Raw genomic sequence first — 25995 nt, 5'->3', positions numbered from 1 at the left:
CATTTGTAGGAATTTTACCCAGCAAGATAAACAAATGCAAACCCCTTAAGGAAACAGGATAGTTTCACAGTGAATCGTTAGCAAAAATCCGCGTAAGACGACTATAAAGAATTCTTTATATATCTTCTGTGAAATGCAGCATTGCTTATTAGCAAGCTTGATGGAAAACCCTGTGAGATAAAAGTCTTGTCACTTTATTTGTATGTGCTTTCCTGCATCTTAAGTTGCAGCTTCGGATCCCTTAGGATCATGTGAGGCTAGGTTATATATTAGAGAGCTGTGCTATAGTACTGTGAGAGTGTAAGCCTAGCAGCTGGGTAGTGTTATGGTTGCTGCTTTCCTGTGCTAAGCTGATTTACTTGTTTAAGGTCTGACCTCATCATCCTGTCAGTATGGATTCCCACCTATACAGTTAGCAGCAGCTTAGCATCGGCTTGAAGAGCTTGCAGTATATTAATCAGAAGAGAGAGGGAGAGAGCTACCGGTATTTGTTCTTTTGTTGTCTTTTCTTAAGAAGAGGAGTTGAAACACAAGAGATAACAAAGAATCCGTTTCCTTTCTAAAAGAATAGGCTTTTTTTCTTTTTTTTTTCTTTTCCCTGAAAAAAATGTCAGTATCTGGAAAGAAAGAGTTTGATGTGAAGCAGATCCTGAGGCTCCGCTGGAGGTGGTTCAGTCACCCCTCGCAAAGCTCCACAGGCACGGGGGGCTGCCATCAGCAGGAAGGATATGAGCACAGAGGGACACCGATTCAGAACAGGTTGAAGAACCACTCTCGGGACAGAAATGGGCTGAAGAAAAACAGCAGTCCTGTCCACCACAACATACTAGCACCCGTGCCAGGTCCAACCCCAGTGCACCACCGATCTATTCAAACCTGGCATCAGCAACATCTCATTGAACAGCTTCGATCATATGAGGATATTCCAAAAACAAGCACAGAGGAAAACTGTGTCAAAGAAGATTCAAGTAAAACCACACAGGAGTTGCAGATGATCACAGAAGAAAATTCAGATGAATCTGCAGAGAGGTAGGAGTTTTAAAGTCTGCACTTAGAAAGCTGTACTTCTATCCAAGTTATTCCCTGAAACTGTCTTTGTTTTTAACCTGAGTTCCTTCCTGCATTAGTCTCACTTTCTATATGTGCACACCCACACTGAAATTAATAGGAACACATTTACATTAAAAAAATGAGCAGGAACAGTGTCAGGAAATGTTGATCTTTGCTTCAGATACATCATTTCATAACTATTCCAGAAAAATAAAATCTGACAGTTTGTCAAACTGTCTCTATTACAGTTTCCAGCATACTATTTTCTTCTTTATTTATTACGTGTAAGTGCGATAAAAAATGAGCCTTCTGAAATACTGTCCTCATTCTGACGTTATCAATGGGTGCAACTTTGACAAATGGGAAGTGCTGGAGGTGCACAGTCTGTGTGGTTGCCACTGATCTGTCAAATTCCTCACTGCTTATTTTTGCTGCCTTCTTGACAAGTATAATTAACATTGAACTAAGTGGAAAGGAAGCATCATTACTTGCCATTCTTAAAGATTTATTTTCAATCCCTTTACTTTCAAGGTTTATTTAGTATACTAAGACAAACATTTTCTGCAAGGTCAGGTGAAAAAAAATTACAGCTAAGAGACCTTAAATGTGTAAGCACAAAGGAAGAGCTATTTTTGAGATTTTTATACAGAGAAGAAAATATTAATCAGTTATTTTAATAAGCATGCCTTTTATTTTTTATTATTTTATTTTTCCAAAATTGATGTCAGCATTGTTAGCTATACAGCAACAATGTTACCCCACCTTGGACTCAAATTATGCCTCTGTAATGTGATTATTTGCACCTTTTGATGAGATTGCCATCAGTCTTTATGAATAGTTGAGACTTCTTGCATTGCGTTTAAATACAAATCTGTCTTACTTGAAGTTACAGTTTCTCTCAGTAAAAACAAAGCTGACAGTTCGTGAATTTTTAGTTGTTAGTATTTTTCAAGTTGTGCATCTGGTGTAGGGAACATCTGCAGACTGAACACGAAGAAATGCATTCCAAAATGTCATTTTGAAACCAGTATGAGTAGTCAATATGTACTACACAAAATCATTACAGAATAAAATCACTGAGGTGGGAATGTGTTTGCTCTCTTTTGCTTGTTTACCAGTGTACTAGTTTGTTTCAAATGATAGTACACATCTCCTTAAAAAAAGAATATCAACTTAACTTAAAGACAAGTAAGGAATACCAAATAATAAAAATAAGATTTTATATCAGGTGAAGAAGGTGGTAAAAAAAGCATAACCAATTCAGTTTGGAAGGTGCTAAGCCACTAGCTCCTAAAATAAGATATGACATTTTCTCCAGCTATATATAAACTTTCATATGTGCCTTCATATTCATTCAAATTTAAGTTCTCCTCTTGAGCTGGTTAAATTTGCAGCTTTTATAATAGTTTTGGGAATGTACATACCTTACAAAGTATTGGTATATTCAAATAAGTTTATTTTCTGTAAAGTTATCAGGTTTTATGCATGTTGTAGGTTAAAATCCATCTTAACATATACCTTAAAAGGCTGAATTTGTAAGAAATTATTTAGAAAATGATTAATGGTTACAAGTTTCTCTATAATTAAAATTTAATTCAAGAAAATAAATGTATTATTAAAGATAACATAGCTCAAATGTCTCAAATACATACCAACAGTGATCATTATATAAATCACTGTTCTCGCCCTGTAACATCCAGCACAGCCCACACACAAATTAATATGATAACTGATTGGGCAGGTTTATATCTGTATTTATCTATATCTTGTTCCCACATATATTTTCATCTCTTCAGTACAGTGCCTCTTCTTATGCTTTTGAAATCATATTTTTGAATAATTTTGGACCTCCTTTTTCTTTTAGAAGTTCCAAACAACTGATTGCAATCAATGGGATCTGATAGTAATTAACACATCTGAAAAATCAGGCATTTGCAGGATCCCCTGAGTCCATCCTCTTACACTGTGAAAGCCACTGCATAATGAACCTTACAATTAGTGCAGCCATATGCTCTTTCACATTCAGACCTGAGGACACCAAAGACAATCTCAATCAAAATTGCCTTTTATTTCAAAAAAGGAACCATACCTTCAGAATTCTCTAATCCAGAGAGTTTACCTCTGTCTGCAGAAGTCCCATTTTCAGCTGGACTCTAAACCAGGGTACTGCTACATGACACTTGGATGTTGAAAATAGTAGAAAAAGATAGAAAATCAGGCCAAGACCTCAATCTTCAGCAGACTATGAACACAATTTCTACCAGCAGCTTAAATTCCCTATGAAAAAGTTTTGGAAACTGAAACCAACATTCTCATTTTCTTCAGAAAAAAATTGGGATGCCTCTCTCTAGAAACCTCAGGTCTTCACGCTTTCAGTGATAGAGACATTGCACCCTGGGGTTTGATGCAACAGGGTGGAAAGGTAAGGAGGAGGAGGAAAGGTAAATAAGGACATTCCAAACAATAGGTCCATTTTGAATATACCATCATCAGTACACTTGTTTCTGCTTTCTTCAATCTTTTTTGGTATTCTTGTACCCAAACTAAATACCATGAAACCTGAAGAAACCCTTCTGACTTACAGGCTTGCTCCTGAATGATAGACCATGACAAATGACAAAGTGAGTGAGAACTTAAGTGACCACAACTCATTAGTTTTGTTGTAACAGCAGCTGGTTAAGATGTGACCAACCAATAAATGCAAGGTGCATAACAGATAAATAAACAGCTTATTTGGGGAAGTACAGCTTCCCTGTGTGCCTGGGGACTGTCTTCTTCAGTGTTGCTTCTGGATTTTGTACACTTCAGCTAGTTAGTGATAATCTCTGATCTCCTCTACTCTCTGGAATCTTTTGAGGTTCAGGCTCCTCCACCAGGAAGAGCCTGAAGCAGTTCATTTCATTCAAAATAAGGGATCTGGCAGTGGTCCAGAGATGTCCACAAAAACTCAGAGGATTTGACTGCTAGATTTTGTTTGACAGTCAACAAAACTTTGCTCTTGTATGCAACACAAGAACACACACAAACAGGAAAAGCACTGATACCTCCTCATAGAAAGAACCTATGATATTGAATTACCTTGATTATTTCCCTTGATAAAGTTTGAACTCACAAGCATGACTGTACTGGCCTTTCAACAGGAGCAGTAGGCTTAATGTTTATTAACATTATGCTACACTTCCACATTAATTTATGCATGCTTGCCTGGAGACATATTAGGATTCTGTAAGTATACTATTGAAGACCAGTGTGCTGGCAAATTGTGTGTGTACGTCTTTTCCTACTTGCCCAAAGGCAGTTAGATTTCAATAATGAATGTAGCATCCATTCATCATTTTTCACTTATGCACTTTTTCTAATTATATGGCTAAAAAATTGCTGACAGACTCTAGCTTGGTTGACAAGCCTTAGTTTTGCTAAGAATACATGCTTTCTATACTCCCATATGAGACAAAATATACTTCTAATTAATTTTAATAGAACCTTTTGATGTCACAATCCAAGCAGTCAGTACATGGAAACAAATTTGGGAGGAGTATCCTCTTAATTGAGGCAATAGTGACAATTTAACTGATGTTCAGTTATTTTGGTAGTTCATCTTAAGACATAAAAACCTCATCTGATTGTCATCTTTTATATTTTTTTTGCCAGCCATATGGATGTAACTCACAGACCATTTCCCTCACTGTCTCTGACACACGCATATACAAACACATACAAATATATGACTATTTTGGACATTATCCCCTACGTGAGTGTTTTCCCTGAAGTTCTGTTTTTATTTCCAGTAGAAGATAATAGACTTGGCTCACACTCCAATGTGAAATGAAGGTACTATATGGAAAAAGTACCCCTTTAACTATTGTGGTATCCCAGAAGATATCGAACAGGTGGAAATGAATAAATGAGCATGCTGTGCCTGACCCCAATTTCTTGCACCCATAATGCTATTTCTTTGGTTAGCTACTCTGGCAGAGGCCAAGGACACACACTGCCATGTTTCCTTCTACTAAGAACTTTTCTGGGAAGAGCCATTATGCTACACATTCATCATGTCCTCTCAAATTTGTAACATGCTCACTGAAACTGTGTCTGCTTAATTTTTCAACGCAAAAGAACATTTAAAAAAAAAAGAAAACAGGTGATAATCCTCCTGGTGAAAATGAAACATATAAATTTTTCTGGTCAAACCAGATTGAGAGGGTTTGTGCAATAACAATGGAATTCTGGGTATTCAAATAAGCAGAGTCCTACCACTGATTCACAAGAACGACTGATAATAATGACAATGCATCTTGTAAATGGGAGAACTATGATGTATCCTTTCCAGAAATGAAGTACTGCATTCACAATAGTACATCATGACACTGTTTTCCATTTATGACTAAGAATTCAGTTTTGTGAATCATATCTGATGCCTATAAGTTTAGAAATTATTATTCCTGATCTCGCACAGCAGCAGCCTTTACTTTTAAATGAAAACAGAAGTGCTCCAATTTTATTTTCACTGAACTCCCATCGTGTTGAGAAAAGAGCTTTCAAAAAACTTAACTCTGACAAATAAAAGGCTTGCCAACATAATAAAGAATACAGGACATCTAGTCAGATGGCATGTCAATCCTTCTATGACAAAGTTGGATCAGCTATATTTAGGTGCTTCCCTGGTTACCTGTAGTACAATTTAAGCTCATTACTTCCTTGATCTTTCCTCCATGAATACAATAGAATACTGTTTCCCTTATTCTTATTTCTACACTATTCTTCTCTACAGCATTCATTTATATGCTTGAAAATTGCTGCAAGTCTAAAGAGCCACAATCCTTGCAAGCTTTTTTCAGAAGTCCCTAGACAACTATTTCCATTGCTCTCCTGACTCTTTCCAGCATGTCTGTCTGTACCTGCAGGCCTGTGGTCAGATCTGAGTATGTTCTGGTTAAAACCTGACAATTCTAGTGTAGAGGACAGGACTACTTACATGTCATTCTGTCTAAAAATCTGTTTGAATATCCTGCTCTGTGATTTTTTGTCAACAACATGGTGCTATTGCTCATGCTTAGTGTGTGATTCGTGTGAAACTCCTGACCCTTTATCAAAGGCCTGTTCCTTAACCATCTGTACACTTTTGCAGTTATTTGTTCCCACATAGTGCTTTGCACAAATGAATTCCATCTTATGTTTTTCAGATAATGCCTCCAATGTGCCAAGTTAATATTCAGTTCTGATCCTATTTAATGTCTTCCAATTTACTGATTAAATATTAATTTCTGCTCCTATGCACCAATATACTCGCAGCTATTCTCAGCTTGCCATGATCTTCAATTGTTGTAAGGTTCCTATCAAAGCCGCCTTCTTATTTCCTCCTCCAAGTGATTTAGAAAATTTATGAAAAGTCAAAGTTGAACTTCAGTGGAAAGCTCCTTGGGAACATAGTTCAATTTAGCTTCCTGTTTATCAGTGAGCTGATGACAATTACTTTAGAAGTATGATTTCAAACCAGTTCTGCATCTGTTTGATAGTGGTTGACCCCAAATAGCTCTTCAGGTTGAACTTAGTACTACATGATATGAGATGGCATCAAATAATACTCTCATGTCCAAGATATAATTAACATCTACATCTGTTCTCCATAATGCTTACTACAACATATAATAAAGGACTTCCATTTATTTTAACGTTAAATTCTTGAGATATTCTTGCTGACTTGTCTTATAATTCAAAGTGCTTAGAAATAATAATTAGATTATTTTTACACTGCAAAATTTGGCAAGAAGTAAGAGCTATGAAATTATGCTTCTGACTTGTGGAGCATTTTGAGGTTTAATACTTATAACAGTATATACTACAGCAGTGCATTTCTAAAAAATGATTTTATGCCAGTCTGCTATGGTTAACCAAGATACTTCACTGCTACCTCAAGGACAAGCAAAACCTAATTGCCTTTTAAAGATGAGCTTTAATTAAAGGTCAAAATATGAACTTGAAACTGGAGGCATTTGAAATGGGTTATTTAGGATACTGTTGCTTATCTTCTCTCAGAAGTGATGCTTGAACAGCTCATGTGGCCCTTCAATGCCTTAGCACAATGTAAGAGCAGTTTGCAGCAGGGAAGAGAGGGTGACATTCTAGGCAATGATGGCTGATGAACACCCCGTTGATATGGTTGTGATGCTGCATCAGCTGGTTTTACTTTAGTTTTACTTATGAACTGAACCAATGCACGTGTACCACATGAGATAATTAGTGACATTAAGCTGAATTTTTATAGTATTTTATGGAAATTCCCTCACAAGTGGTTGAAAAATGATAGGTGAGAGTAATCAAGATAATTTTCCTTTGATACCTAATGTTTGCTAAGTGTACAAAATTGTGAAGTTATAGCAAGTGGCATCTGATGCAGGAATAAAATCTAAGAGGAGAACCACCTTCTTCCCAGAAGTCAGTAATTCACAAAGAAGCATAGGACCTTCTAGCTAATCTGCGAATGCAGTGAACAGTGACCAGTGAAGCCATTCTGACTAAACAAATGCTGCTGCCTCATATAAGAGCTCTTAGTATAGAAATAAGAATTAACATGTCTCAAAGGCACCTCAGCAAATTTTATTCCTAATTTGTCCTCCTATTATGAGGAACATTAAAAATTCCTATTTATGTGGAACTTGAAAAGGCCAAAGTATGTAAAATTAAAGTGGGTTGCAACAGTTATTAAAAAATAAAGGAAGAAGTATATTTGTATTTTGAAATTAAATATATTTAGCTTGTGGAAGGAGTGGTCCTCTGAATGTCATCAAGTGTAACCCCATCCCCTCACCAAGAAGTCTATAATGAGAGATTATATAACATACTAAAACCACACTATATTTTACAGGCTTACATTTAATATGAAGGCATTGTCTTCAAAGATTAATTATTACAGGCAAGGGTAAAAAAAAAAACATTTAATAGTAATTTAAGGAACTAGGACAATTCTATTCATTTCAAAACAATTTGCTTATGATTCAATTATCTTATCATTTCTACTCCATACAGCTTGCTCTCAGCAAAGACAGCTGGTATATTACTTTTTAAAGAGTTATTACTGCTCTTAAAATCACTTCTTAATGTCTCCAGAAAAAGTTAAGGAGATGATTAAACACATGTGACCAATGCAGAGCAGTTTTTAAAGATGTATGGAGCATATGCAATTGTAAGATCCACAGGAAATCGTATGGTTGCTGAAGCACTCTTGGAAAAGGGGGAGAGTTTGCTTGATTTGAAAGTTATTGCTAGACAGCATTCTGAAAGAAATGCCCAATTTATTTTCACCACTGTTTTGTTGATGAATTATTTACTCTGATCTATTTGAAATGCTGTAATGAGGAACATTACTAAAATTTTTCATATACAACAAAATAAATGGATTTGTTAATAGTTATACAGCTCAGTTAGCCCAGTATATACCAGTTCAGTTTAGCTCTTTTCATTCTGCTAGAATAAAATAATGATACTATAGTTAGAGAATGACGGTATCAGGTGATAAGATAAAGAACATGGCTTGTGTAAGGCATACCTGTGTGTATGCAGGCTAAATGAATACAAAGGTGAAGCTGTAAGGATTCAAAGAGACAGTTTATGGTAGGTATAGGAAATAAATTTTTAAAATAACCTCAAAAACAAGGCTATAACAAAATTTCCTTCTCTCTGGAATTGTACACCACCTCAGGGACTCTGTCGTCAGATACATTGACATGAAAGCTTCCCACGCAGCTCTGACAGCAAATCTCCGCTTCCACCCCCTTCTCTCCTTTTCCAAGCTAGTGCTTCATAGTCAAAACTCAGTTCAATAATAATTAAAATAGATAGAACAAGACCTTAGAGCCTGACTCCTTCCAACAATTCTGCCATCCAATAATTATTATTGTTAAACATCCTTCATTCTAATTTCCATCCTGTATGGTAAGAGGATATTTCACTGGAAGTCTGCCTATGGCTCACAGGTAGCAAGAAGGATAACTAGAAGTATTTAAAGGAACACCCTATCTTGTAGACAGTACTTCACTTGAGGTTGAAATACATGATACAATATCTAAATGACTACAGTTTAAAAATGTTTTGTCAGGAAACAGCATCTGTATTCTCATGCTGTGTTCTCCAGTTGCACAAGGCCACCTTATTTAGAAATAAAACAGAACATGAAGAGCACTTGATTAAAAGTTTGCTCTGCTTTTCTCTTAATTAAAACCCATTTAGGCTAAACAAACATTTATTGGAAGAAAGATTAGCATCTGATACCTAATTACTTCTTCAGTTTTGCTGTACATACTTTGAAAATCTTTGGACAAGAATGTAGGTATCTTGTATGTTAACATTTGATTTAATCAGATTCAAGCACTCTCAGCCAGCTTCTGACTTTGTAAATGCATGATTTTACAACCAGTTGAATTAGAATCTGAAAATATATATCCATTGGTTATGTCTCAGATTTGTTGCTTGAAGAAATCCCTTAGCCTCGTGATATCACAGTTTACTCATGTTAAAGGTAGCATTTGATAGCTGTTTTTCTAGGGGCACAATAAGAACAGATCCATGTTTTCAAATATCAGAATCTGCCTGCAAACTGCTACTAAAATGCAAAGTGGAATTCATGAAAATTATGATTGATGCATTATACATACAGTTGCACAGTTTATCTTCTCATAATATCACAAAAATGAACTACTACTACTATTCCTATTCCAATAAGCAGTACATCCACTAATATACTTACAATAAAATGTTTTGAACAGCAAGCATTTGATAAAGTGGACAGTACTGTCATCATTTGCTATGTTTTTTGCAGTTTACCTGATAAATTAGAAGTCAAGAGGAAATGAGGCATTCTTGCAAGAAATAATCATTTTCAAATCCTGCTCATTTTAATAGAAGTTGAGAAAATAAGGAACCTTTTTGAACTGGGCAAACATATCTTGGTTTGAAGGGAAATTGTGAGCAAGGCACTAAGAAATCCTAGGAGTTGTAGAAAAGCTATTTTAAGCTATTACATATGGTTGGGTTGCTAGGGAAACCTCTTTTACAGCGTTCATTTAGCACAGATGCTCAGGAAAGCTCTGTGTCTCTATGTCATACCATTTCAGAACACTTCAGAATGTGAAGAAATAGAGAGGCACATATACACACATGCAGACAAAAATATCGCTGTAATTTTGTCTTAGTCATGTTCTACCTCTGTGGTACCATTTCTACCACAGTGATAATCCTCAAGATATGTAATGAAAACCTGTTCCCAGATTCAGAATATTTGTTCAAACATTACCTTCAGTTTTGACCCATATTGGTTGTTGTTTTAGATACTCATCTACTTAGAGCAGAAGATTTGTCTTTGCAAATACATGGGGAAAACGCAAGGAGAAAGACCAGGTCCGGTGATCTCATTTCTGGCCTACCCTGTTGATCCTAGGGCAGATGCGACTTGCTAAAATATGTCATAGAACCTGCTCCACTCTGGCTTTACTGACACAGCGTTCTTCACCCTCCCTTCACCTCTGTAGTGCTCAGGTCGGTGCCAGCCTGGAAGGCAGCTGTGGTCTGCTGCGATCAGAGAATAACCTTCCTTTCTGTTGAGCAGGCAGGAGGGCTCAAACCCTGAGCATGCCACTAAGCATAAAAATGTGTGCTGCATTTTCTTTTCTTTTTCAGAGACATACAACTCCACAAATATAGAAAATACAGGAAATGAATTATTGAAAATATTATATTTTAATATTTTACAATATTTCAGTCCCTCAGTTTTAAAAGACCTTGTTTATAATTTGGAGAATATGTTACTGTATACAGTTATCTGCTCTTGGTGCACCCTGAGATCCCACTACAAAGAGAATGTATTCTCACTGTCTAGCCAAGAAAGATACTTCAAAATTGCATTAAAACAATTTATGAATTCAGCTATGAGAATTGTAACCCCTGTGCAGGACAGACCTGCAAATACATGCAGTCACATTTTGGGGAGATGTGCACATGCACTCACGTAAGAGATACATAACTAGTCCTACAAGCTCAGGAAGCAGCTTTTGGGAGTTTTATTATTGAACCATATGGCATGCCAGTGATGAGGATTTTTTAGTACTAAACTTCTAAGGCCTTGAAGTTTTCCTTACAATTTGACAATAATTTGTAGTTTGAACTGTCCTCAACAAAATTAAAAAAACCACAACAGAGTAAAACATCTTTTTAAGAAAACACTTTTTAGAAAGCTAAAAATTAAGCTCATCTACAGATGCCCCATAATGTGCTATTAAAAGCATGTATCTTTTGTTTATTCAATAAACCAAAAAGCTACTTGCTGATAAAGAAGAACATATTCCAATGCTCAGTCACCTTCACTGTAAAGTTCTTCCTCACGTTCAGGTGGAGCTTCCTGTATTTAAGTTTATGCCTGCTGTCTCTCGTCCTATTGCCTGGCACTACTGAGAAACGTACAGAAGTATCTTTTAGAGCAATACTTTGTAAAAAAGCATTTAAAGATTAAAATGCTTATTCTGAGTCATGATTTTCATGACTGTCTCAGAGAGGACATTCACATAAGACTGCCTCCAGTCTATCTTGCTGATCATTCAGAAAACTACATACAAAGCCAGAAATTCCTTCTTATTTAGACACCCCACCTCTCCTTATATGTGCTGGTACAGTGGCTTAGGAAGGACTTTTGATTTTCCTGGCTGAGATGCTTGACCTAGTAAAATCATCCAGCAGTACAGCCAACTCAGTCTCTTCATATATATCGTCATAGTGGATTTACAAACAGTGTAAGACAGTTTCCTGGGAAGTTACAGCATTGTGATACTGCAGGAGCCAGAATGTTCAATCAGAACGCAGTGAGGCATTGAGAAAAGCACAGAAAGGAACAAGGTTGTAAGTCAGGACTAATTTCTTTCTTAGTATGCTTTTTTCATTCACTTAAAGGATCTCAAATTCACCTATAAAAGAAATTTAGAGTGGCTTGGTGTTGCAATATTCCAATAGAGTTGCTACCATAAAACAGTAGAGCTCATATGTGCCTCTTCCTCATTCAATGTGCAGTTCAATTACTAGTCAGCTATTTAGAGTTTCCTTATCCTCTTCCACTTAGTGTTACTTAGTGAACTTAACACGATTAATAAATGAACAAAGTCAGGGCTGGCAGAACAGTTTGGCCTGTTCAGTGGTTCAGTGGAGCAATAACGCTCTGATACACCTACTAGCATGCTACCAAGCTCTTATTCTTCATCTGAAATTATTTTCTTATATATTTTAAACAATATATCAGGTTGATGCCCCGTCTTTGAATTTTCACGTTGTCTCTAGAGTTCCTAAAACACCCTTTGTTGCTCCCCATGTGTCAAGCCATTGAGTGAAAATGCTATTTCACTTTCACTGGTTACTGCTGTGACATTTCATAAATCAAATGATGGTAAAACACAGAAATTTTTACTTTTTCTAATACGTACCTTTCAACATAACCATGTTTTAAAATAATTTGGGAGAAAACATAGCTGAAATGTAAAATTTCTAATTTCTAGACTCCTAACTTTCTCATCTGCTACTTTTTTATTCTATAAACCATTGCTAAGGTCTTTTTGGTTTTCCTATACGCACCCCAAATGCTTTCTCTTAAATGCAAGACCAGTTTCTAACGTAAATTATTTGGAGGAAAGACTTGTAATATATTAATGCTATCTGTAGACTAATGGCAAGGAAGAAAGGTAAGACCCAACCGAAAAAGGGCCCTGACGCAGAAGCAATATAAATATGGTTTCAGCTTTGCCTGTTCATTTTAATACATCAAATTTCACATTGCATTTGGAGGGAACATTGTTTGTATTCAATAAAGAGATTCATCAGTCAGTGTTTAACAAAAGGTGAGTAGGAGAGGCTGACCTACCCCTAATACATTTGACTAGCTCTCATTTGATCTTCTTGCTGGTGAAAATATGGTCAGTAGGAACACAGTAGATGTGTGTTATGATATTGCATGAAGATTAAGAACTAATAGCAGTTTTATACAGTCATAAAAGAAAACTGTGTGAGAAATTGAGCAACTGCCCAAAAGAGAAGCTACATCATAAAAATTTCCAGAGAGGGAAGCATCAATGCATTCAGAAAAACCTTAAAACATTTAGGTGGTAACAGGTAAGTGTTTACATTAGTCTTACTTAAAGCTTTTTTCTTTTCCCCCTCCAACTGAAATCCTCATTAAGTATATTTTTACCTCTTTCCAGTTATTTAAATTACCAGGAGTTCTAGAATCATAAGATCAAAGGATAATTTCAGGTTAGAAAGGATCTCAGATGGTTTCTGACCCAATCCCTGCTCAAAGCAGGGTGAGCTATGAGATCAGCCCAGGTTGCTCTGATTTATCCTGCTGGATCTTAAAAACCTCCAAGGATGGAGACTACACGACCTTGTGAATAGTCTTAAGGTATATCTTGTAGCATGTTTTCACTGAAACAATGCACATTGCAAGTAAGCTAAATAATCATTTTCCTCTTCAGGAGGCCAAAAAAAAGATTTGTTTTTTTTTTCTATCAAATTAGATATGATAGCAAATTATCACATGCTTCATTTGGATATGATCAGCAAAATTTGTAGTAAATATTTTATTGAATAAACTTGATAAAATTACTCTCTTATTTTTTGTAAAATCCCATTATAATATGATTTTATGTCCATCCAGCCTAGAACAGAGAGTAATATGAGTCCTCCAGGAAAAAGTCTGTCATAACACTACAAGCAATATTTTCCACAGTTTGTATCAGTTCCAACTTGTACTTTTCACCTTTTTTATTATTTTTCTTTCAATACTACTTTTATTCAAATTCAGTTACAGATAGCTATTGTTGTCACAGACCCTGGCTGGTTGGAGCAGTTATCCCTATTATCTGCCAGGATAAATGCCAAGTTGCCAACAGCATCAAGAGCACAGGTTTTCTTAAGACATGTTGTCAGAAATAGTGTTAAATACACTTCATACTGTCAAATAAAAGTAGACATAATAGCCTATCTGTAAAGGTTGTAAAGACAGCTCTTTACCTTATAAAGAGGCTATGGACTCATGAACAGAGGTTTCCTCCATAAGTGATTATTGTAAGCTGCTATCTCAAAATCCTGCTTTTCTGAGCCAGATGTTCATTGGACATTAATTTCTGACAGCAGCAAAAATGCATATAATAACGAATACTGAGATATTTCTCAGATATTAAAAAAGTGAAAGTCAGTGACCAAGGATATGAGCAGGAGATAAAGCACAACTGTCTAGTTAATTTACAACATTACCACTTCCTTCCAGTATATATGGAAGGGTATTCAATGATTGCTGGTTTTATTTTACTGGCTTGAAACAAAATTCACTCAGTTGAGCCAGATGTGAATACAGCAGCCTAACTTATTTTAGCACCACTCTAGACCTTGGTTTGTGTTATGTTTTCTGACACAGAAAACCAGAAGAAAACTGGCTGGAGAACATTTTGAAATCAGGATACCTGTACCTATGAACTCGGATAAATATTTGGCTATAACAGAGAAAACCTCTCAAGGTATAATTATACAGTTAACAAAAGGAAGGAACTGACCGCGGGTAAAATTATGTAGCTAAGAAAACCCCACAGAATAGAAAACTACAGTCTACCTCTCAAGTGTGCTTTCTGTCTGTGAGGCTGACTAAACTTCTATACACATTCTCCCTCACTCTTTTCTAATAAATCTGTAATTACGATGGGCATACTGGATAAATAGCTTAAAAATCACACCTTTTTTTTTTTTTTTCCACTGCAGTAGTGTTTTGCTTTGAATGAGGTATTCAGCAGATCAGCTGAATCAGGTAAGGAGATACTTTGGAACAAGCCGATAGAATTTTACAAGACTGAGGATCTGTCATGTATAGTGAAGTGAAATTTAACATGCCTTCAGCTGAAAAGGTGATTAACACGTTTTCCAATTTAAGTGAAACCTAATCTTGTTATTGCTTAGTTAGAGTCTAAAAAGCTAAAAGAAGAAAAGAAAAAGACACAAAAAGTGAAATGGTCATGGCAAGCACAAGAATAGAATCCCTTTGATGAAGGAAAAAAATGAGAAGCATGTATTAAGGTGTTATGGTAGTGACTTGAGTTTTTGTAAATCAAGATTTCTTTAAAAATCTCACAGCAGTATCCGTATCTGATCAGCTGCAAGGCTCAAAAAGACAGCGGCAAGGACAGCTGCTGCTGAGACTGAGAATTCTTTGGATTTTCAAAATTCTGCTCACTGAAGAGAGAACCACTTCACATTCATTTTTTCCTCAGACTTTTATCTCCCAAGATCTCCTTGTTCCACTTTTGCCAACAACAGTGAAAGGGGACAGCATAAAGCAGGTTGTCTTCCCCACAGTCTCTCCCATCAGGACTCTTTCTGAAAGGTGTTTAATAAAAAAGAAACATGGATTTAGTTTCATCTGGCAATAGTCATGCTTGGATTTAAACAAATTTTTTTTGCCATTGTTTTTTTTTTATTTTGTTCTGTAAATAAAAATGCCACAAGCTCATGTTCAGCATTTAGTCATTAGTTTTCATTTGGTTCACATTAACAGCTTCAGACAGTGATATATCATGCCTTCTGGTCACATCATTTTTTGTTCTTTAGGCAGATGCTACTAAATTATCTAACAATATTATCACTGGCTACAAGAAAGTTAATCAAGAAGTAGTCACCCCCACTGAATTTCTCCTTCATGACTTTTAACTTCCCTCCAACATAATCATGTCATATAAATGTTAGAATAGAAATCACGCATTGCAGTGACAACTGCAGAATGCTTCTTGTACTGTTGGAATCTGCATCAATCAAGACAATGAAATCCTCATAGTCTATATCATGTCTTGCATGATAAATGTCGATGTAGAATGGCTTAGTATTGATTTTGTTTGTCTTAGGAAAAATGAATGTTAAATGTAATTTTGTTTAAAAAATAGTTACAAAACAATATGCACCATGCCAGACATGAAAGGCACATTACCATGCAGGGAAACATTTCCTTCTTCTGCAGGAAATAGTTGAGTCAGCATATTAATAGTTAAGCATGCTGGGTCAGAGAATAAGATTTTGGTTGCTGTAATAAATAATAAATACATGTCCTAATTTTCACTGGAATAAACAACACCATGGCTAGTGTCTTCAGTTTCTATGAAGCTGCTGCTTCCTACATCACCATTTAACCTACTATTTTCTAATCAAACTTTAAAGTTAGTTCAAAAAAATCTAGTGATATCAATGTATGGGAATTGATTTTGTTCCTGATGAACCATAGTTACACACCAAGATTCAATTTCCATAATTTCCTCATCCTTATATGTCATCTACTTAACCTTGTGAAGTTATGAAGGTAGATAAAAAGAAATGGCACACAGACTTCACATCTGATTCATTCTCAACTCATTTCAAAATGCCTACTTTAAACCTTTCTATCTGTAGACAATAAGATGATACCTTTTACATGCACACAAAGAGTAAAAAGTGAACTCAAGAACTGTGTATGGTTTGAGAAACATGCACATGGGTATGTGAGACAACTCTGCCCCCTCTACATTTAGCATTGTCAGAACAAAGGTTAATTTTAAGATGGTAATATGCATACTCCTAGCTTTTTACCAGGAATGTTTCAGTTATTATTCTCTATTAAACAATGTAAATGAATACAGCGCTAATTCTCCTTGAAGGATAATGTTCTTGAATGGTGATTTAAGATGGCATTAATTTAAATGATTTCTGAGAAACTCACTTCATCACTGAATATAGACATATATCTCTTATAATAAAACACTCATGTACGTACAGACAGCATGCTCTCCAGGCTGATTAGACATTGCTAGAACTTAAATTTTTAAGAAAGTATTTTATGCTATGGAAATAAGTGTTCTTAAGTCATGCCATTATAGTGCTTATAGTAAAGTTTCATATTCAGATTAGTCTGAATCAGGAAGAGGACTATTTAAGTTGAAGACTCCTACCATATTACAAATTTTGACACTGACAGGTTGCTGTGATAAGGTCCCTAGTTACACTGTGTAATCCACTGGCTCTCATGTATCAGAAGATAGATGGGCTGATTTTTGCTTCTCCAGTACTTTTAGTGAATTCAGCAAGTTCAACCAGCCCACTAGAAACCCCATTGTTCAGCATATGAATATCGCACTTTTGAGCAGCTATCTCAGCACTGTGGATTGCACTCCAAGTGAGCTGCACTACTTCCCAGAGTCCTTTTGGTACAACACTGTGGGATACTGCATACAAAGCCAGAGGCCAACAGGACTTGCTCCTGGCTCTTCCCAGCCAGTCACTCAGACTTAAAAGTGAAGGCCAGTTAACTCCTAATTTTAAGGTTTCTTAAAATGTATGAATGGGTCTGCAATAAATTGCTGAGCAATTTTCAAAATGGAGCCCCAAATCTCAGGAACACAATCCCAGAGACGGTGACTCTTGAACAGGCATTTATGTAAGAGCAAAATTTCAAATGCTGGCATTCAGCAGTTAAACAAAACGATTCACATAGTGCTTCAGGGCACCCAAAGAAGACCAAGACCACATTTTACTGTGCTTTAACACAGTAAGAAATTAAAGGAACTACTGTCCATGTCCACAGGGATATTCCATTTCTAAACTATCTGTATTAAGCAAATTGTGAGCATAAAACTACTTGTAGACCCAAGATGCCAATAAAAGAATGCATGAAGCTTTCAACAAACTGTCTTCCTAGTAGATAAAGATCAACAACTGAGGGAGCACAAATGGAAATATGAACAATCTGTACTGCAGTAAGGCTGGAAAATAATTTTATAATTAATCTTCTCTGTGAAAGGAAAAAACCACCAAAACAACCTATTTCCAAAGGAAAACAGCTTACTGGAGAGAGGTTGTATCTGCCTTTCTCTGTAATGTGAAGTAATGGTGTGTCCTCAGCTGACATGCAGCATAAAGGGCTGCACAGTGTTCAGGGGTACCGCAGTTTGGTTGCAGCCTCTGTTTTCCATTGGAATCACTCTACCAAATACATGCTTTCTATTCATAGGAGAAATCAAAATATCATCAATTCATCCTGATATGAATCATAATGGCATTCAGCTGTATACTACCATGTGTTGGGGGGGGGAGAGCACAACTCAAAACAGTTACCGTACTTTCAGTGGCATGCTGAATCTCCTGTGTTTAATGATACACACACTTATACTTGTAATCCGAAATGGAAAAGTTATTTTAGCTGATGCCAACTGAGAAAATTGGCAGGTTTATGTTAATCCTAGCAATAAAAAGTTATTACAGGCATATTCAAGAGCTCCAAGTTCTAACGGAATTGTCAGTATGAACTTTCAATTCAGAAGTCAGTAATCTCTGTAAAATTAAATAGTTATACATTTCAATTGCTTTTTTGTTTGCAACATCATTTGCTGTCACTGTTAATACCTCATGATGATGTTACTACCTCAGCAGGCATCAACATACAGTACAATATTCCATACTGTTTTGGATCAAAGTTTTTTACCCATATCCCAAAACTTCCACACAATCTTCAGCTGTCATATTTATGAAGAATAAATAACAAAGGAGACAATTGCAGTAAAAATTTTAAGGCAGAGGGCTGGGACAGTTACTGATGTGGCAAAATTCTATCAGCAAGCAATTAACACAGGTGCATCAACTTCACCGCTATTTTGTCAGTGTTCAGAGATGGCTTCCTAACGGAAATATTTTTCTTACTTCTCAGCCAACTGATGTGGTTTATCTCTAGCAGATGCTACGGTCCCATGGTTTCACATAGGAAAACAGCACTTCTCCACCCCCAACCCCATGACACTGCCCAACAGACAGAGGGTCAGAGCTCAAACAGCTGCATAGAAAAGAGCCTGCCTGCGTGGGGGCTGACTGCAGTTTCCTTGAATAAGCAGAAACAAATGAGAAGGAAAAAAAAAAGATGAGTTGCATTGTAAATGTTGCTGCACAAGCAAACTGAACTGATTAACTTGCAATTTTGCCCCGCGCCTTGTCACCACTAAAGCACACACAGAGTGCCACAAATCTGAAGTCACACTGGTGCTATGAGAAAGTCCTTGGGATCTCTAATGCCTCTAACTGTAATCCAGTTTGCTGCTGATGGCTGCTATGATTTCCAGTGTAGAGGAAAGGTTATCCAAAATCAAAATCTGTAAGTGATACTGATAACTGAACTGTTACTGAATTTCACAAATATTATAGCAGGTTAAACAGGTACATTCAACACACGTTCAAAGGTGATGTGTCACCATAGTACAAATAATAACCTTAACGGTAACAAGAAGAAAAAAAGTCAAATACTGCATTCCTTCACCTGGTTTTCATGAAATATTATGCTTCTATGCTTCCTTTTCTGCCTTTTTGCCCATAGGCACACTTAATGAGGCATTTTAAGAACATACTGAATTTTAAAAAGGACAGTGCAAATAAACAGCATTTATGTTTTATCACGTTCTAATTAAATAATGAGGGAAATTGAATTTAGCCTTTATCTACTGATTGATGAAGAGTGCTGTGCTGATTAATGAAGAGTACTTTATGAAGACAGAAGATAATTTTAACATATTTCAGAAATTTAAAGAATTGTAGGCCTGGAATGAATCACGTAACTCATCACACTGGTTCTCCTGACCAAAGAAAAATGATACTTTTAAATCCACAACACTACTTTTGGGTCACAGCTTGCTTGGTGTCCAGTATAACCTACCTGTTACCTCAGCTGTCATTTCTTAGCCTGTGTTTCATTTAGGTTAGTACTCATATGAAAGCATCAATACAGTAAGGACAAAGGCAAAGAAGGCTGTCAGTATAGATTCTGTTCCCAAAATGTTTGTGAATCGCTATCACATATTGACGTAACCCTCTTTCTATTATATCCTTGTCTATAATAAAAATATGGAGCAGCATCAGAAGCAAAATTTGCCTGCAATGCATTCAGAACACTGTCTGCCTTTGAAAGTGAATCCCTGATACATTTGAACCTATACAAGTTATTTATATCTCTCATATTTATTACACTTACAACATGCCATCCTAGCTCCATTTCGAAAATGACATGTGAAGTAGTGTCAGAAGTCATCCAAAAGTCAAGATGATTTCTGACAACTAGTGTTTTTCTCCTAGTAAGCTTTGTTACCTTCTGAAAAACTAAAATGGTTATGACATGATTCATTCTGAACAGCCATGCTGACTGGTATTTATCTCCTGGTTGTTGTCTAGATGCTTAATGCTTTTTGATTATTTCTTCAAGCTTTCAGGTTATATTGCCTGTCTCAAAATTTCGTGCTGCTTCTTTTTAAAATGGTACCGTATTTTCAGTATCCTTGCAGCATGGCAAATCCTTACAGGAAAACTCTGAAATTATTTCCCTTGGCTCTCTACCTAAGATGAAATTTGTAGAGCTCAGCTACTTTGAAATCATTTAAATATAGATTTGTGTCTGCTCTCTCTAGGCTAATCCATGTTCTTAAGCCATTATTACTAATGCTAATGGTGTTAATGCAATTCAGCATCCTAGTGAACACTAACACAAAAATGACATTAAGAAACTGGGGTTTCTTATTTTTTAGAGCAGTTCATTGGTAATGTCCCCACCTGAGTGGAAAACTAATTCCTCGGTCACTGTAGGGCCTTTGGAAACTTTTATCACTCAACACATCAATTTTGTTTGTCCAAACTTGTAAACATTTTATAGAAAATACATATTTCTCCATTTTCTGCACACTTTCTTTCTGAGCAGGTTCACACGAAGGTTGAGTTCTCTTTATGTGTTGTTCTCAGCCCATTAACCCATACCACACAGAACAAGAGATGACAGGTAGACATATTCATGCTAGCACACTTGCATCTAGCTTGCCTATCTTTGCATTACAGTGCACAGCATCCCATATTATAATACAACATAAAAACATCAGACTCGAGGATATTTTTTACTGACTTCTTTCTTTAAGATACTTTAATTTCCATCTTCTTTAGTTCACTGATTTGTGGTACTATATTCTGAGGTTAATATGCGAGTTCTCTGCAGTGACAGTCTTACACTAAGGAAAAAATACATTTAAATTTAATTTTGCCCTTCCGTTATATACTACAGGTACCATTTTGAATCAGCTGCTGAAGATAAACCACCAGTTATAATATTAACAAAGTAATGGACCACTTCTTTTTGCTTCCAGTATTTTTCAGTCTCTGAAGACCTTTGTGTTTGAAATAATTATGTTATTGGTATTTCTGCTATAGTTAAAGGCCTCTCTACAAAACATGTGAAAAAAGTACTCAGGACTAAGGGAAATTATTAGACTTTAAGTCCCTTTCTAAATATTTGCAGCTTAAAAATCACTGTTCTACCCACGACTATAGACACACTATAGGGACTTATTTATTTCAAGAAACTAGTACTGTGCGTTTGCAATAGGGATGGGCTGAGTACTATTTTAGTTGATTTCTCCAAACATTAAGGATAAGTGCAATGTAATACATACTTAAATACAACACTTAGAATGGATATAATGAATCTGAAAAAGGTGGTTTTGAAAGAATAATCTTCTGAAAAATGCTAAAGGTTAAGAGGTAAACAGCAAAACATGAATGTTATAGAGTATGAGTCTGGCACCAAGTAGCTGGTGAAAAACTAATGAGCATATAATCCAATTTTGCAGCTTCTTCATTTTCAATGAAGCACTGAAGGAAAACAAACACAAAACTATAGTCATTAAACTCACTGAGACAAATTAATTTTTGTAAGCTGTGAAGTACAAAGGATACAGATTACAGGTGAACTTGATTTGCCCCTTTTTCTTAAAAAACAAATCAAAAAGGGAAAAAAATTGAAATTGTACTATAGAGCTTCAAAAGAAAGCTAGAGAATTTATTGCCCTGATTTGGTGCATCTCAGTGTGTTTGCAATTAGTGTGAGAGATTGTCCAGATAAACACACCTGCACCTGCTCTGCACACATGCAGCACATCTGGGATTTCAGGTGCACCAGGTGATACATCCATACACTGTAGAGCTGACATGCCTCTGCTATACCAGAAATCATCTGTATCTGCAGACAGTAACACACCCAGTGAGTCAGCAGAGAAAGACCTGAATAAGCATGTTGAACTCCGGTGCATTTGAAAGGCATCAGATACACTGGGAATCTTAAGGTTTTTGACACATACAAGTGCCCAAAGATGCTATATTCCAAACAGGCTGTGGGATGGCTATAAATGCAGTACAAAATCCAGAAAACTTCATTTTTATAGATTTTCAGATGGAAAAAGGAGATATGTCTTGAAAAAGCCAGACACATCATAGCCATACCCGCTGAGATTTTGTTCTGGGCTGTTCTGAAAAGCACTGACTGTATTGCCAAGGGGACAGAAAACTCTACTGTGTCTCAATTCAGTATTACATTATAATTTGATTTCTATTTCTTTCCCTGGAATTCTGATTAGCTATTTAATGTGGTATGATCTTTGAAAATGTATGACCTCACTTGTATCTATTTTCTGATAGCATTACTGATTCAACCTGATTTACCCATTTTTATTTCTATATTTTCTGAACTTAATGTTCAATTCTGAATGTAATCCAATATTCTGCTAAATTTAATACATTAATTCCATGAAGAGATTTTATCTCTCCTAATCATTTATGAAGATGCCTTAACACCAGTTACAGACAACCAGTAAATTTAGTCAACCAGCTGCCATTATTTTCTAGCTGGGCTTGGACTTTTAAAGAATAGGTGCTTTACATTTTAATAATATATGATCTTAAAGTGAAAAATGTTTTTCTAAAAAAATCTTTAAATAAAATAGTGAAGATTGCAGCATTCTCAAGATAAGTGATAAACATGCGTATCAGCAAATGCATTACTATTTTGCTAAAATTACATGATATAAAAATAGATATTTTTCTAAGAAAATATCAAAAAGGTGTTTCAACCTAACATAGTCCATATTAAAAGGCAATAAGGAACGATATCTTAAAAAACAGTATGGGTATTTGTAAGTGGGCCAGCTAACAGTTCTGAAGTGGGAGGAATACTTTTATACTTCCATGAAAAGGCAGAGAAATTACTTTGCATTCATTATGTGCATTCAGATTCTAAAGGCTTGATACTGTACTCATTTTGTCAGCTTTTAGTTTAGTAATTTGTCTAGAATTATGTGGCCCTTGTCAAATTGTCTTCTGATTCATTCCTGCTTAGTAATTTAATGCACAAAGTATGAAGAGAAACAAGACCTAAAGACCTGTAACATCTAAAATTTCATACCATGAGATATTTTAGCTACTGCTTCACAGGAAAATAGGTTTATTTTTCATGTATTCTGTTTGTGAATGATCAGGAAGCTGCATTTGTCACGCCAGTGCTGTGCAAACAGTGCATCATGGACACAGAGCTCACAAGAAGTAGAAAAACCCGTAGCACCACCCAATATAGTTAGAAAACTCCGCACCCCCACCTACTACAGTTAACTGTAGTAAACTACAATTTATATGCAGATACCAAACAGGGAAAAAATGGAAGGCAAAGTAAGACCAGGATCATAACAGCTTTATAAAATTAAACATTTCTGTACTGCCATTTGAACAAAGAATATATGAAGAACATAATCAGCATTTGTACTGCTCCACTCGTCACACTGCCGCTTCCCCTTGCAGGCTGTCAACGACCACCAGCTCACTCCTTGGAATGAACACCAACGGCTCAGATGAATATTTCCAGTCTACAAACCATGCAGAGCAAACATTCCGCAAGATGGAGAACTACCTGCAGCAGAAGCAGCTGTGTGATGTTCTACTTATAGTTGGAGACCAAAAGATTCCAGCTCACAGGTACACTTCCCAGTGTTTACATGGCTTCAAAGTCTGAAATTTCCAAATGCTCCTTCAATTTATGCCTACCCTGTTCAGCTATGAAAGAACAGTTACTATAATTAGGACATCAGCTAACAACAGAATAAATTATGCGATCAACATTTCATAGTCATTATTTCAAATAGAAAGAAATTCAAATATGAACCACTGCTACTGCCCACCTTCCCTTCTTGCTGCTGTCAAACTACAGCAAGTAGTTTCTATGGGAGAAAATTAGATTACTAATTACCTTTAGCTTTATTGCTCACTGCCATAAGATCTGAATTCTACGCAAAATACGTTTCTAATGCACATACAATTTATTATACAATAATACTGAATTTCATGCTTGCTATTGAGCTTATGAAGTGATCTGAAGTCCTCCTAAAATGCTTTTATTTCAAGGTTGGTCCTCAGTGCAGTGTCTGATTATTTTGCTGCAATGTTTACTAATGATGTGCGTGAAGCAAAACAAGAGGAGATCAAGATGGAGGGAGTAGACCCTGATGCACTGAAAGCTTTGGTGCGCTATGCCTACACAGGTAATTTTTCCTCCATTACCCACATCACTGTTGTAAAGGAAGGTAAAGTCTATTCAGTGCATGAATAATTGTCACTTCTTCCATTTAATTCTAGTGCATAAATCACGCATATGTGATATAAACCTTTCTCTAGAGAGGATGAAGAAACATTACTGGCTTATATAATAACTTATTCCAGAAGATATGCAGAAGTTAACATATAAATTCATACTGGACAACTGTCTCAAGCTAGGAACAAATTATTTCAGGAATTTTAATGAGGAAAGAATGTATTTTGACTGTTGACTCATGTAGTGACATAGAAGAGTGTACCATGAACCTTCCCCTCGTGGGTAGCTAGAGAAATGGTCTGCCGGGGTGGCAGCTACTTGGCTCAGTCAAAGCTCTTGAGTAGAAATAATCAGAGGAAAACAGGAAGATGACCCATGAGTAGAGCAACTTTTACCAGGCAAAAGTGCCACCACATTCTGAAAAAGGCTTAGCTATGTTACCTTCAAAAATTATCTTACCATAATGGAATATTTTAATACCAGAATGCTGTATGTGTATTTTTCCCTTATTTATTTTCTCCCATTTTCAATATTTACCCCTGTATTGCTGAATCTGAAATGCTTGAACCAAAGACCCCCAAAAACCAAGCCAGAGAACTGTGAAATCCCTTCCATCCGCTCTACAGTGAAGAGGGGAAAAACACTGCAGGGCATGATTGCTCTGGTAGTACTTATTTCAATTAGAAAGACCCAGATCAATCAAACCTTTTGAAGATTCTGGAAGTCTTGCACGTTGCGGTATTTGGAAAGCCTCTCAATGCAGATGGCAACTATTCCAGCCAGAGAGATGAAAGGGAAACCCTCTTCCCCCTACCAAGTTGGGCAGTTCTGTAACAAAAAAAAAAGCCCATATCTCAAAAGGAGAAAATTACTGTCCCGGGAAGTAACAACACTTCACTGACCAGAATAACAACTTTCTGGATTTATGAATATTTGCTCGTACACTGGTGCATCCTCCCAGCTAACTGCTAGTATCAGTATCAGTCACTAGGTCCTTGTCAACTGGTGTCCCACACAGGACGTGCCTCATTTGCTTTTGAATGAAAGAACGCAATGTCAATACGGAGACAGGGAGGTTGGAATATGTATCACAGGTATCTATCAGTACCGGTATAGCCTTTTTTACAAAGATCCAAGTAAACAAAGACCCCATTATATTCACCATACTGGAATTAGCATAACTGTTATGAATCAGAGACTTCATCTACAAGGTCAGACACTTCACTGGACTTGCATAAAGAGTGATTATCTTGAGAAGGTTAAGCAACCTACAAGCCAGATCAAAAACATGTTTCTGTACACAAAATAGACCCTGTTTGTGGGTAAAAAGCAAGGGGATAAACACAGCGGCAAGAGGGAATGCTGAGTAACATCTATAATGCAGTGATACTGTGCCACTGAATTAGCATACATTACCTGAGGAAACAGATTAGTACGAGCACAAAGAAGCAGGGCGGTGGGCTGCATGTATCTCAAAG

At 36.3% G+C, this 25995-nt stretch overlaps 1 protein-coding gene across 2 annotated transcripts in view; it reads left to right on the top strand.

Annotated features, from left to right (window-relative positions):
• The window catches only part of KLHL4 (kelch like family member 4), an 88965-nt gene that overhangs the window by 43808 nt on the left and 19162 nt on the right, over window positions 1-25995 (top strand). Inside the window, exons 1-3 of one of the 2 annotated variants that reach the window (XM_062627453.1) lie at window positions 146-1029; window positions 23731-23904; window positions 24331-24467. In XM_062627453.1, coding sequence (XP_062483437.1) covers window positions 608-1029; window positions 23731-23904; window positions 24331-24467 — 733 coding nt within the window. In that variant the 5' untranslated portion in view covers window positions 146-607. Of the gene's footprint in view, window positions 1-145; window positions 1030-23730; window positions 23905-24330; window positions 24468-25995 lie in introns of those variants that run through there. The other variant, XM_062627454.1, reaches the window with a different exon arrangement.

Source organism: Pezoporus occidentalis, unplaced genomic scaffold (genome assembly GCF_034315485.1).
Source record: "Pezoporus occidentalis ecotype Australia unplaced genomic scaffold, CSIRO_AGI_Poc_V1 ctg30, whole genome shotgun sequence".
Lineage (NCBI taxonomy): Eukaryota > Metazoa > Chordata > Aves > Psittaciformes > Psittacidae > Pezoporus > Pezoporus occidentalis.
The sequence above is the reverse complement of the archived record's forward strand: the minus strand, read 5'-3'. Positions and strand labels throughout refer to the sequence as shown.